General features: G+C 44.7%; 1 protein-coding gene across 1 annotated transcript; it reads right to left on the bottom strand.

Annotated features, from left to right (window-relative positions):
• Positions 1–649: 649 nt before the first annotated feature.
• On the bottom strand, positions 650–1798 carry LOC117346317 (carbohydrate sulfotransferase 6-like). The gene has a single exon (XM_033915716.1). It carries the CDS (start codon positions 1796–1798, stop codon positions 650–652), a length of 1149 nt encoding a protein of 382 aa, XP_033771607.1.
• Between the last annotated feature and the right edge of the window lie 13469 nt (positions 1799–15267).

Raw genomic sequence — 15267 nt, 5'->3', positions numbered from 1 at the left:
TCCTTTAAAAAGAGGACATCTGGTAACCCTAAACACCATTAGACTTTGTTCAGTCCTTCCCTGCCAGAGCCAATTTTATGGTTAGTGACCACAGTTAGAGTTGCACCACTTTTAAGGAATCACATATTGAACATTATACTCTTGTATAAAATTTACTGAACGATAGGCTGGTATTGCTCTCCCTCTAGGCTGGCTCAGCTTGGAGACTAATGCCAATTCCATAGCAATGGGCAGTGACTCAGGATCATACTTTAAAAGAATAAGATGGCGACCAACTTTGTAAGCTCCAATCTAAAGTAAAACCAAATAGCAACCTTTAAGAAAGGTTTTGAGTGGAACTGAGGAAGAGTCAGTCTCTCTTGTTCACAGGCAGTAGACATAGGGACACTCTAGAAAGGGCTTATCGAAGGAGAAACACAACCTTTTGGCCAAGTAAGGTTGAATCTTCCCAAGGAAAGAAAACTGGCAACTGTGGCCATTATGTGGACGGGAGAAAGAACACTTGGACTTATAAACAACAACAACAACAAAAAAAGCAAGTGCCTTCTTTTCAAGTTCTGTTATATTCAGTTGGCCTCTCTATGGGCCTTCCCATTTATCAGTCCATACTTTGAAATAGTGGATGGGTTAATTGTTCCAGATAGTTATCTCAGTGGATCCACTCAAATTTATCTGGTATGGCTAGCAGCAAGTCTAATGTCATATTCTTTTGTTCCCTCTCAGACTCAATGAGCCGATAACCAAACACGTCCATCTCTTGTTGACAGAGTTCCTGCACTTCCTTTACTTTTGAGAAGTGTAGCTGCTCCCTCCACTTTTGGGCAATCTTCATGGAGTCCTCACTATAAGGGAGGAAGTTTTTCTCTTTAGGAATGAGATCGTGGGTGATATTGTAAATCCAGGATTCGAGCTTGGGGTTCATTGTGAGCCCTGCATAATCATACAATTCTCTGATATGATCCACTGGGTTCCTCACAAGGTCTTCAAAGCGCACCATAAAATACCGGTTCTTCAAGAAGGGTTGAGGATTATTTGAGGCCTGTTTATAAATGTGTACTTGGGCCTTGCAGATTTCTTCCATCACCACACTGATGTTGGATTTGGAATTCTGAGCTTTACTGATTGTATTGTCGTCACGGTACAGAGAAGGGAATGTCTGCCGTGAGGAGAGGATAGCCCGAGGATCCCTTACCAGATGAATTATCTTGAGGTTCAGTGAGGGGTCTTTCAGGAGTGGGTAGAGAACCTCCAAGTCAAAGAACCGAACAGTCTTCACCACCACGTGACTGTTAGCCCTGCAGGCCTCCTCCATTTTATCAAGCGGAACTTTTCCACATGTTTTGTAACACTCTAATCTGTTGTAGAACTCTGTGAGGGGGGAGTTTGGGCAAGCAGGAGGGGAACAGAGAGCACGACTCTCATGCCACATGAAAATATCTGATATATACTTGCTTTCGGACATATAGGGTGGAAAAGCAGATGCGTCGCACAGGAAGATGGATCTGATCAGGTCCCGGACAGGCAAATGCAGAAGCTTCGGTGGTTCCTCAGGTAACCGGGCCCATACATGCCATGCGGGCTCCATCAGATAGAACACGTCAGGATTCTGATTGAAGAGCTGACCCACAAAAGAAGACCCTGATCTCCAAGAAGTAAGGATGAGGACTTGGGTTTTAGTTGGTCTAGTTTTGGACCTTTGGTTAGGAACCTGATATACTTGGAAGCCAGAAAGCCATATTACAAGGATCAAAGTCACACAGATGAGGTATTGGATGTAAATGCTGTACTTTCTATTCATCATATCAGATAACTGTGAAGAGAGAGCAGAGCTGTTAGATTGGATGGTGAAGTGTTAAAATGACTACACATTTCCTGTGATTTCCATCTATACCAGTTTTAAACAAGTAGGAAAAGCATGCAGATCATTATTGATGGAATTTCTTCCAACCCCTCCATCTGTTTGTGTATGTCTACCTGTGTTGTCTCTGGGAATGACTTAGAAGAATGGGGAGGGGCCAGTTTTGTTTATAGGGAGTTGGGTGGTGTAGTTTTGGTGGATGGGGAAAGTGTAGGTAGATGTGGGTAATTTAGGAGATGGAGTAGATGTAGTTTAGGGAGCAGAGATAGCAGTAGAGGGATACTTGAAGAAAGTAGGCTTGGGGACCATTGAAGATGAGGAGGATTTGGGGGTTGTGATTACCTGGCGTATAGTTTGAGTGGTGGGGGATCATTGGGGCAGGGGTAATTGTTAGGGGACAGTTGGGGGTGTGGTAGAAAATAATGAAGTAATTGGGGGGTTGGTGATCATTTTGGGAGGTTGTTGTGTTTCAGTGATCATGGCTCATAGAATCCTTTCCAAACCCTCTGCATATGCAACTATATCAGTGGCATAGGCAGACCAAGTATTTTGGATGGACCCACAGTTAACTTGGATGCAGTGGCATAGTAAGAGGGGACAGGGGAGTGATTTGCTCTGGGTGCCATCTTGGTGGGGGCGCTGGAACCTGTCCTCCTTTCCACCCCCTACTTCTTCCCTGCCCCATCTCACCCCTAACCTGTTGCTTGCATCAGCATCAGCTCTTCCTTTGACATCACTTCCTGGAGCTGTGCCTAGGAAGTGACATGAGAGGAAGAGCCAATGCTGTCACGAGCAGCAGGTTTTGGTTGATGCTCGCACCAGGAACATTAAAAAGGTACAGGGAAGGAGGGGATGGAGGTGAGGGTAGGGGGAGGGGCACCACTGCCCCAGGTGCCTCTTACCATCACTTTGATGTGCTCATACAACTTCTACATATTTCTTCCCTTCACCTTTGAGTCTCACAATGCGACTTTTGCACTTCTTCCTATCACTAATATATTTACCATGTCAGCTATTTTTTCTTCCATTTGCATCTTTGCTTTCCTGACTTCTCGACCAGCCTCTCTTAACTTTTCCAGATATTTTTGCCTGTCTTCCTCTTTGTGATCATTTGTAGTTTATGAAAGCTAACCTCTTATTCCTTACCTTCTCAGCTTCTACTTTTGAGAACCAAAGCGGCCTTCTTTTCCTCTTACTTTTACTTACTTGCCTCACAAAAAGGTATATCACCCTTACAATTGCTCCTTTCAGTTTTGCCCACCGCATCTCCACTCCTTCCAGACGTTCCCATCCACACAATTCCTTGACGTAATCCCCCATCCGAACAAAGTTTTTTTAAAGTCTAGAACCTTTGTTTTTGAATGAGCCCTCTCTATACCCATCTTAATATTAAACTATACCATGCAGTGATTACTGGATGTCAGAAGATCACCTACTGTAACATCAGAAATACTTTCCCCATTTGTAAGCACTAAGTCCAGTATGACCCCATCCCGCGTGGGTTCCATTACCAACTGCTGGAACAGTTCTCCTTGTAGAGAAGCCAGGATCTCCCTTCTAGAAGATCCCACAATAGGGAGACCCCAATCAACATCCGGTATGTTAAAATCACCTATTAGCAAGACTTCCCCTTTTTTAGACATATTCTGAATGTCTACTATTAAATCTCTATCTACTTCTTCCGTTTGTGAAGGAGGCCTGTATATCACACCAATGTAATTATATTTACCATTCCCTCTTTCCAAATTGATCCACAGTGTCTCTTCCTTGCCCTGCAGATCCTCCGTTTAGTGTGCTGGCAAGGGGAGTCACTTTTTATTTGACATTTCTCTGTAAATATTTGGTCACACGGGAGACGCCTTATATGTTTTTGGATCCAACTCATTTGAAGATGTTTCTTAAAGACTAAACAGAAATTTCCTCTGGTTAATTTCAAGTAGGGATTAAACAAATATTTTGCTTCATTCTTACAAATGATAATGTGTAGTTATATTGAAATATAATGAAAATTGTGTTTCTAATGGCCTTCTTAGCTCCTCAAGAGGTAGGTATATGCCTTAGAATCCTAATGTGTTATGATTCTAATTAGTGATTTATGAGATGTTTATTTATTTCTTAAGTTACTAGCTTTGTAACTCATTTAAAAATTCAATTTAAAAAAAAAAGAAATGACTTGAATTTTAGGTAGAAGTTAGTGCAGCAGTAGGGAATTTTTTGGTTATTTGGAATAATGTTGGAGATGTCCCCTTTTTTTCCCCCCCAGGCTCCGTGTATTTTAGAATTTGATTTAAGTGGTTGATTCTTGTATTTAAAGCTCTTTCTGGACAGGATCCATTTTATTTAATGTGAACTCCATCTGCCTCTATCTCTCCATCTCATTCAACCTCGTCTATACCGCCCTCTCTCATTCTCTCCAACCCACCTCACTTTTGTTCTATATTCCTATCACCTCTCTCTCTAACCCTCACCATCTCCTCCTGCCCCCTCTCTCTCTGTCCCCACCTTCTCTTCTTTCTATCTTCACTTCTCCCCTCTGCCTTTCTCTCTCATCTCTCTGTACCCCACTTCCTCCCTGCACCCTCTTTCATTTTTTCTTCCCCACCTCATTTTCCTTCTCTCTTTTGTTCTCTATTCCCACCATCAGCATTCTATCTTGTAAAGCTGCTTCGAAGCACACCATCCAATAATTCGAGATCGCTCCTTAAAAACCTCCGAATGCGAAGAATTCCTCTACCAGCTCTGGTCACAGCTTCAACAGCTTGCTCAAAAACCTCCAAAGAAATCACTCCTTACAAAACCTTCAAAACTCCAAAAGCTACTGCGACAGCTTCAACAGCTTGCAACAAAACTTCCGAAGAGAAGAGACAGCTCTCTTCTGCGGTTGTTTATATTACATTTTTTTTTATCACAACAATGCTTTGCGGGTAGCGCATTCACCACCTGCCAATGACATACATGAGTAAACCCTACCCACTAACTACTCAGTAGAGGCCAAAGAGCTAGCGCATGCGTAAATTGCATCAACAGCCAAGAAGGGAACTCTGCGCATGCGTTTTGATCGCTTGTGGGCGTGCGTCCAATCAGATCATTTGTATGTACAATCTTTAGTGAATCAGCCAGCTGGCAAGACTCGAGCCACGGATCGAATCGCTGAGGTGAGTTTAGTGAACCTAGCCCTTTGTTCTTCAACAACTGCTCCTGCTCCATCTTCTCTCACTTACCGTCCCTCACCTTTTCCTCCTGTCCTCTCTCTCTCTGTTTCTCACCTCCTCTTGTTTCTATCCCCGCTTTCTCCTTTTACTCTCTGAGATAGAGACTATGGGAGACTTTTACAGGCTGTGAGACCTATTCCTGCATTTTGCTGGAGTTGCTAAAGTCACGGGCTTGTACAAACTGGTTTCAGTTCAGATGCTGAGATGCTAATGTGTGGCATGTGAGTGTGTAGATTTCTTGCTGTGAAGAGTTTCTCAAGGACACAAAACAGTGCTATTTAACAGTGCTGAAAGGAAATGCAAGTCAGCAGGACACTCCATCCAGGAACCTAAAAACTGATAAAGAGATGCCAGACTAATGCACTGAGACACTGATACTGATGTATCCATGTGAAGCATGGAAACTTCAAGAAGAAGAAGAAGAAAGTTCCAGAAGCTATGCCTGTCCAGGGCCTCCCAGGGAAGAATGGAGGTGTGGACTAGGAGTGGGTTAGATAGGCAGCATATCTGCTCAAATAGGGTGGTACATAATCACAGACAAAGTATGATCTAAGACAAAGAAACTTGCTGTATAACCCCCCTCCCCCCATGCTTTGGCAGAGTTTCTTTAGAGAAGCTGCGCCATACTTACATAAATATGCTGGCACTCTCTTTGTATGAGTTTTTTTCTTCTCTCCATTGTATATGTCCAAACTGATTTATTTCTGATTTGCCAAATGCTGCTATAATACTTATTACTAGAATAAAAAGTTATTTGCTTTGGAATATACAATATAAGCCTTGTGGGGGGGGGGGGGGGGGTTCCTTCACGGTGGATCCCAGTGAGGTAAAGTAAGCAGCCTTTATTTCATATCTCTCTCTCTCTCACTCTTTTTCTGTCCCCTACTCAATCTTCTTGCCTTTTATCTCTCTATCTCTCTTTCACGCTTTTAGTCCTCTACCTCCTCATCTCACGCTCATTCTATGCCCCCGAACTACTCAGTCAGATGGGGGCAGAAAGAGGAGGTGGGGAACAGAGAAGGAGAGAGAGAGACGATATCCTCATCCTCCTCGAAACAGATCCAAACCTTACAAACCTCCAAGAGAACATCACATCATGCATAATGAGACTTCACGCCTGGTCCCTCTCAGTACAGATGAAATTAAATGAATCAAAAACAAAATTACTCTGGCTCGGCCCAAAATTAGCCCACCTGCCCGCCCTCTTCACCCTATCCACAGGCCCTGCTCTACACCTTGAGTTCTCAAGCAAGGTCCTCAGCATCACTATCGACTCCTCCCTTTCCCTCAACGATCACCTGAATTCCTTGGCAAAATCTTGTTTTTTCAGCCTCCACATGCTGAGGAAAGTTAGATCCTATTTTCACCAAAAGCATTTCACCGTCCTTGTACAATCCATCATCCTTTCCAAACTCGATTATTGTAATGCCATTCAGAAAACTTCTCAAAACACACCTCTTCCGCGAACAAGACCCTTAATCCTCACCCCCCGCATACACTCCAACCCCCCCACCCCCACATCCCTCTCCCCCCCCCTCCTCTGGTTTCCCACACCCTCCATTTTATCTTCTCACCCAACTACGATAAACCTGTGCTAAAACTACTTTGCTTCCTTCCACGCTACCTGCAATTCCGACAAAATTTTTGTAAATCCGGGTTCAGACCGGATCCTAATGTAATGGATGTAAACCGCCTAGAACTCTTTGGGTATGGCGGGATATAAGAACATAATAATAATAATAATAATAATAATACTTAGGCCTAACGAAAAAAAGTCTTTGCAGACTCCAGCTTATCCAGAACACTGCGGCCAAGCTGATTTTTGCTAAACGCAAATATGACCACGTCTCCCCTCTACTTACCAATCTTCACTGGCTCCCAGTACTTTCCAGAATTCATTTCAAATGCTCCTGCCTGGCTTTCAAGATCATTCACGGCATCCTTCCACCCCTAATCCTTCCTCGCCCCAACACCAACTACCACCAGATCAGCCCACAGACATAAACTATCCTTCCCCTCTCTACACGGCATCCTCCACGCAGGTAAACTGGGTAGATCCCTCCTCTCCAAAATCATGGGCCTCTGGAACGATCTCACTGTCCCGCTGCGGAACCTGGGTTCCCTCCAACTATTCCGAAAACAACTGAAAACCTGGCTTTTCTCTAGCATATAATCATCTCTTCTCCTGATTACACCCCCTCTATTTATGCTTTGTAAACTCTTTCTCTTCTCTCTTCCCATATTTTTTTAAACTTTGTAAACCGTGTCGAGCTCCACTTCCGTGGAGAAGATGCGATATATAAACCTAAGGCTTAGTTTAGTTTAGTTTAGTTTAGAGAGAGAGATGGAGGCAGCAAGAGGAGATGAGGAACAGAAAATGTGAGAAAGATGAGGCAGGAGGAGTAATATAGTAGCATTGTAAATGCCGTCATTTACTACGTACGTATGATGCTGCTACTCCTGCATCTTTCTCTCTCCCTGTTCCCCACCTCCTCTTGCCGCCTCCATCTCTCTCTCTCTCTCTCATTCTGTCCCCCAATTCCCCCTGATGCTTCTTTCTCTCTATCACTCTCTGTTCCCCACCTTCTCCTATTTTATCTCGCTCTCTCACTTTCTGTTCCTCACTTATTCCCCCTACCCCTAGCTCTCTCCCTCTCTCCCTTTCCCTTCTTTCAGCCCTCTGTCTCTATCTCTTTGTCCCTCACCTCTTTCTCTTGCACACACTCCTGTTCTGCCCCCTTTCTCTATCCTTCATTGCTTTAACTCTAAACTTGTTTGTACCCACTCCTCCCAACCTTCCTCTACACAGTTGCCCACATCAAAACCTTCAAAGCCCACTGATTGCTGACTTCACCTGCCACTTCCAGATTATAGTAACTTACACGTAGCAACTATTTCACTCACCCTCTGTGTCTGGTTACCTCTGGGTTGGGTTATTGTTTTTTTTTGGCTTTAACTCTGTTCGTTCCTTATTTACTTTCAATTTATTATTCAAACTAAAAGACTTTAACCCTGTGTCCACCACCACCCCTTCACGGCTCCCCTTATCCAGCAGCAGCCCTTTCCCCTTTTTTTATCTCCCTCCTGTCCAGCAGCACCTCTTTCCTGTCCCTCTGTCCAGCAGTAGGCCTCCCTTTCTTTTTCTTCCCCCCATCTCTTCCCCTGTCCATCAGCACTTCTTTCCTGCTGCCCCGTCCAGCGGTAGGCCTCCCTTCCTTTTTCTTCCCCCCTAGCACCTCTTTCCTGCTCCCCCTTCCAGCAGTAGGCCTCTCTTTCTTTTTCTCTCCCCCATCTCTTCCACTGTCCAGCAGCATCCCTTACCTCGTGTCTGACCTCCGCCGACAGCCGCCTCAAGCCGCCGCGGCCTGCAGCCGCCGACAGCCGCCACGGCCTGCGTGCGCTGACAACCGCGGCGGCCTGCAGACACCAAGAGCCACCACGGCCGACAGCCTCAAGCCGCCTGAAGCCGACATCCGCCTTGGGAAAGAGAGAGAGAGAGAGGGATATGTGTGGAAGCGCGCATGCGCACTCCTATCTGCGGGGACCTACAGCGCACAGAAAACGGGAACACGCTGGTAAGAGTGTGCATGCGCGCTTAGGCTTTTATTATATTAGATAGTTCACAATAGCCTGGAACTCATACATGAATACAGCAGTCATGCAATAAGGAATCTCACCGCTTCTCAGCTGCTAACTGAAAGATAGGTGTTTTAAGACCCTTCTTAAATTTCTGAAAAGAAGGATCTTTGACATACGTACTAGTGCTGCCCGATTCACGATTCGAATCGGTTCACTGATTCACTTCGGGTGAATCGATTCGAATCGATTTAAAATAAAAAAAAATTGGCTTCCCGATTCAGACCCTCCCCCCTCACTCCCTAAAGCAGGAGCGGCAGCGCTGCTCTTGCTGGCCAGCCGCTGCCGCACCTGCTTTAGAGAGCGAGGAGGGAGGGTCAATTGGAAAGTGCTGCTGTGCTGCTGTCCGGCTTCCCCCCCCAGCGACCGGTTCCCCCCCCACGGCGTCCGGCTTCCCCCTGGCCTCCCCGCACCATTTACCTTCTAGTTGCAGCCTGCACAGAAGATCGCGGTTATAGCATCTTTGCAAACTGCTTTTAGCTGTTTCCTCCGCCGCGATCTTGCCTCTGATGTCAGAGGAGGGGCGAGATCACAGCAGAGGAAACAGCTCAAAGCAGTTTGCAAAGACGCTATAACCGCGATCTTTTGTGCAGGCTGCAACTAGAAGGTAAACGGTGCGGGGAGGCCAGGAGGAACACAGAGGCTTTCCCTGGAGGGGGGTGCGCAGTTCTTCGGAGGGGGTGTGGGACAGGCCTTGGGGGCTGCAGGCCTTCAAGGGGGGGAACAGGCCTTCGAGGTGGAGAACAGGCCTTTAAGGGGGGACAAGCCTTCAAAGGAGGGGATAGACCAGGGATGGTGGCATAGGCCTTTAGGGGGGACAGGCCTTCAAAGCGGGGACAGGCCAGGGATGGTGGCATAGGCCTTCAGGGGGGACAGGGATGGTGAAATAGGCCTTTAGGGGGGACAGGCCTTCAAAGCGGGGACAGGCCAGGGATGGTGGCATAGGCCTTTAAGGGGGGATAAGCCTTTAAGGGGGGTAAGCCTTTAAGTGGGAGATAAGCCTTCAAGGGGGGGACAGGCCTTCAAAGCGGGGACAGGCCAGGGATGGTGGCATAGGCCTTCAAGGGGGGGGCAGGCCTTCAAGGGGGGGATAGGCCTTCAGGGGGAGATGCAGGCCTTCAGGGGGGACAGACCTTCAGGGGAGGGGGGGCCCTGGTGTAGAAGTACATGAAGGGAGGGAGGGAAGGGGGGGTTCAAAGAGACATGCATATGCCAGACTTTGGGGGAGAATAAATAATGGGTCTAAAAATAGAAGAGAGGGAGAGAGATGATGGACAATGGGATTTAGGGAGGGAAGCAACAGAAAGGGAGAGACATTAGACACAGGGGATGGTGTGGAGTAGGGATAGAGATACTGGATAGTAGGGTAGTTGGGAAAAGAAATGGAAAGATGGTGGACCCTGGGGTGGTGAGGAAGGAGGGAGAGATGCTGGATGAAAGGGTAGTTAAGAAAAGGTGGATCTGTGGATGGAGATGAAAAAAAAAAGAAAGATGCCAGACCTCCGGGGGTGGGAAGGGAAACGGAAGGGGAGGACAGAGATGGCAGATGGATGGTTAGCATGGAGAAAGAAGAAAGATGGAGACCCTGGCAAGCAAGTTATCAGAAGACAACCAGAGCCTGGGACCAAGAAGATTTGAATAATGACCAGACAACAAAAGGTAGAAAAACTAATTTTATTTTCCATTTTGTGATTACAATATTTCAGATTTGAAACGTGTATCCTGCCAGAGCTGGTGTTAGACCGCAAACGTGAGCTAGGATTTAACAGAAAGAGGAAAAATCTTTTTTGTTTGTTTATTCTGTTTACACCACAGTGCCAGTGTGGTTAGGAGAAGGAAAAAGGGGTGAAGAGGCTATAAAATAAACCCACCAGAATGTTTAAAAAAAAAACAAAAAAAACCCCACCCAATTGGGCAGGAAAATCGAATCGAAAAACCAAGTCAATAGGCTGAATCGAACCGAATCGAATCAAAATTTTTTTTTCCTGAATCGGACAGCACTAATACATACAATGGTAAGGAATTTCAGGGGGGGGGGGAGAGGAAGGAGGCTAAAAAGGCACAAGAGGATAAGCAAGGTCCTTCCGAGAGCCTTTACCACTCAAGTATACTAAAGGAAGTCTCGCATACTCAAATCAATATAGGAGGTGATGAAAATCGGCTAATTATTAAATCATATGAAGCAACGTCCGCTCACAAAAGTTTTGAGGTATCGTACAAGCACACTGAAAAGTGAAAAATAAAACAAACCTATTTCAGTACTTAAATTTGAACATTCACCTCTAAAACTTATTGTGAATGAACTTAAAATATCTGTTTAAACAAAACACACAGAAATAAAGTAATAGCCAAAATGCATGGGATGAACACAGTGGATCTCTAATCAGAGAATAATGGTATACAGGGTGCTTATAAAAACACTCCTTAATTTTAAATGGCACAAAACCAAAATAGATTGGAATATTCTTTCAGCTTTGAGGCTACAGTTTTGTCAACTCATAAAGTTTCATATGGTATCTGTTGATTACATACACTCAATGTGTGCCCCACCTGTTACTCGGCAAACATTGATGCCATAATTGAGTTCAGACTAGACTCTGAAGTACCGTATTTGCCGGCGTATAAGACGACTTTTCAGTACCTTAAAATCCTCCCCAAAGTCGGGGGTCGTCTTATACGCCGGGTACTGTTTACATGCCCTTACTTTACATGCCCTAACATCTCCTTCCTTACCTCCTTACGGTGCTTACGGTACTAGTAAACCTGCCGGGACATCAGCGGGGCCATGGCGGGACATCAGTGTGACAAGGGTGCCAGCTCCTTCATCCTGCGCAGAGGGAAGCAGCGGCGCTCTGGCCCCACCCCTTTTCTCTTGACTACGTCTCTCGCACATGCGGCCGTGTGTGGAGTCTAGCCCTTAAGGAAGTTGCGGGGGCGAACGGGAGGCTTTTGAAGGCTTTTAAAGGGAAACTGTCATGCCAGCAAACTTGCTAGGGACTTGCCCGGCACTTGCTCTCTCCCTCTATGTGTTATCTTCCTTCTATCATTGACAGTTTCAGTTTGGTTAACAGTTTAGAAAACAAATAGCATGGCAGCTCCCATATGTTTATTGTTCTATTCAGCTTTAGTGAATTAATTAAAATTGTTGAAATAAATTCTGATGTTCTTTTAAGTTTTATTTGTTGTGCAGAAGGTGTGCGGAAGAAGGGGTAGTCTTATATGGCGAGTATATAACAAACTCTATATTTTAACTGTAAAAGTTGGGGGGGTCGTCTTATACGCCCAGTCGTCTTATACGCCGGCAAATACGGTATATCGAGTTTATAGCTTCAGTGATGCGTTCTTTCAGGTCATCCATAGTTGCAGGTAGTGGAGATGTGTGCACTCTGTCTTTCACATACCCCCCAAAGGAATAAGTCACAAACAGTAATGTCCGGTGATCTCGGGGCCAACTGGAGGAATACCTGGTCATTTTGCCACGTTGCATTGTCTGAAGGTTGTAACTCCTGCACCAATTGCAGCTTATAAGGGTGAAAGTGCAAGCGATTGTGTAAGATCCTGGTTGTGCTAATCCTACATGTTCTTTCTGTGCTATAACTTTTTTGTAGTTCTTCCCCTCTTCCATCCCGTTTCAGTCCGTTTTTGTACGTCCGTCTGAAATTTGTCCACGTATATTATTGTTCCCCCATTTTTTGAATTGGAATCGCTTTGAAATATTTGACAATGCGTGCAAATCAAATTTTAAATAAAACTTGATCAGATATCGTTCATGTCACTGTGTTTTATTTTTTTTAGTGATGGTTAGACATAGTGCATAGCATCTTCATATTGGCCAGGGAAAAAAGGGTTCTGAATTCACACAAGTTTGATCACTGCGAGCCTTGCTGTTCGTCATGGAGACTTCAGGCCTAGCCACTAGGTTATAAAGATCTACTGAATTTAAATGTAACGTAAATTCAGATTTATAATACTCTTAATAGCCAAAGATGTGATCTAGGTGGTGTAACTCTCTCCCCCCCCCCCCCAAAAAAAAAAAAAAAAAAATTAAGAACATAAAAAATAAAATTTAATTTAACACTGAAATATAGATAACTAGGAAGACAAACAGATAACATTAGCTTAACAGACAAATACAGGTAATAGGCTACAAATACAGGTAATAGGCTATGTCTTCCCTGCCTCAGTTCTGCACCTCTCAGGCAGTGTTGGAACTAGGAAAAAGATAAAATTGCTCACCTATGAAGTGATGGCTCTCTTCTGCAGCAGTTCTCCTCTTAAGCAGGATAGCAGCCAGTGAATCATTCTGACAGTGGAAGGTGGAGGAGGTTTGCTCAAATGCCCTTCCTTATCCAATCTGGCATGAAACCCCTCCCCTCTACTACCCCTGTCATTCCAGAAGGATCACCTTATCCTCTCCCTGCCCTGTTCCTTACTTAGTTTACACAAGTGTTGATTGAGTAAACAGACCAATTTCGGTCAAAGGGACAATGATAGGTTTTTATGTTTGAAAGTGCCTGGATTGATTTCTATATAGATTTTGAGCTTGTGACACATGTTTCTGCAATCCTTACCAAGACTTCCCGCATTGCTCCATAAACTTCCCACGTTAGGGAGAAAGTTGTTTCATACCGGATCCAGGTGTCAGGTGGCTCAACTGACTCCTAAAATTTCTATTGCAGTCTACCCATTAGATTTTATTTTTATATGGATCAGTTTTCAAAGGGGCGGCAGTATAGCCAGACAGCCATTTTTGGGTAGTCCTGCTATGCAATGTATGACCCTGGTATCCAATGTAACCATATTAGAACCAAATTAGCAAGTGTCAGAGAAGATACTGAAAATTCACGTATAACTGTCTTAAAAGCTAGGATGAACTTTGTGGGATATGCGTTGTAAAGAGATGGACACGTGTTTCATTTTACAGCAAAGGAAAATCATAACAATACATAGCAAAATTTGTACAATAATTAAGATAACGATAGGGTGCATTAAAACATTAAAGACATGATTTGCAGTGGGCGAATACCCAAAGGAAAGTTCCCAAACTGAGACATGAGCGTCTCGTAGCAAATTGTCAACAGTTTGTGCAATCTGTCCATTTTCAAGAGTGACGGTAAAGATAGCATAGTCCGGCACTTGGATACACATGACCTGATGAGAGCCAGTCAACATGGCTTCAGGAAAGGAAAATCATGTTTGACGAATTTACTTCAGTTTTTTGAGACCATGAACAAACAAATTGATAGCGGAGAACTGGTGGACATAATATACTTGGATTTCCAGAAAGCGTTCGACAAGGTTCCACATGAAAGACTTCTCAGGAAACTATAAAGCCATGGAATAGAGGGAGATATGCTAAGATGGATAGGCAAATGGCTGGAGAACAGAAAGCAGAGAGTGAGCATAAATGGGAAGTTCTCAGACTGGGAGAAAGTGACTAGCGGTGTGCCCCAGGGCTCGGTACTTGGGCCCATCTTATTTAATATTTTCATCAATGACCTTCTTCTGAAGGAACATTCAGTGAGATCATCAAGTTTGCAGACGACACAAAGCTATGCCGGGCAATCAGATCGCAGAAGGATAGCAAGGAACTCCAGAGTGACTTGTGTCAGTTAGAGAAATGGGCAGAGAAATGGCAGATGAAGTTTAATGTGGAAAAGTACAAAGTAATGCATTTAGGCGGAAAGAACAAGGAACACAAGTATAGAATGTCAGGTGCAACTCTGGGTAAGAGCGAACAAGAAAAGGACCTGGGTGTACTGATAGATAGGACCCTGAAACCGTCAGCACAATGTGCGGCGGCGACAAAGAAAGCAAATAGAATGTTGGGCATGATAAAGAAGGGAATTAATCGGAGTAGATCGGAGATCGGAGAAAGTTATAATGCCGCTTTATAGAGCAATGGTCAGATCACACTTGGAATACTGTGTCCAACTTTGGTCTCCCAACCTAAAGAAGGATATAAAACTGCTGGAGAGGGTGCAGAGACGAGCAACGAAGCTAATAAAAGGTATGGAGAACTTGGACTACGAGGAACGACTTAAGAGACTGGGATTGTTCTCCCTTGAGAAAAGGAGACTGCGAGGGGATATGATTGAGACTTTCAAAATACTGAAAGGAATCAACAAAATAGAGCAGGAAAAAAAATTATTTACAATGTCCAATGTGACACGGACAAGAGGACAGCAGTTAGGGAGGCCAAACGTCGAGTGGAAGAAACTCTGGCAAAAAACATTAAAAAAGGGGACAAATCCTTCTTTAGGTATATCAGCGATAGGAAAAGGAACACAGACAGTATAGTACGCCTTAGACAACCGGACGGAAATCCGCGGTGGCGGATTCACAAAAAGCAGAACTACTAAATGAATACTTCTGCTCAGTCTTCACCTGCGAAGCACCGGGACACGGACCACAGTTGATGATAATACAAGACGTGGATGACCCGTTTCAGAACTTTGAGTTCACTCCTGGGGACGTCTACAACGAACTGGCAAGGCTAAAGGTAAACAAGGCCATGGGACCGGACAATTTACACCCAAGAGTGCTCAGAGAATTGAGAGA

This window comes from Geotrypetes seraphini, chromosome 12, assembly GCF_902459505.1.
Source record: "Geotrypetes seraphini chromosome 12, aGeoSer1.1, whole genome shotgun sequence".
NCBI classification, from domain to species: Eukaryota; Metazoa; Chordata; class Amphibia; order Gymnophiona; family Dermophiidae; genus Geotrypetes; species Geotrypetes seraphini.
This window is presented reverse-complemented; position numbering and strand designations above follow the sequence as displayed.

Excerpts from the sequence above, each read along its gene's own strand:
- LOC117346317 (XM_033915716.1), bottom strand. The coding sequence starts at position 1,798 with ATGAATAGAAAGTACAGCATTTACATCCAATACCTCATCTGTGTGACT.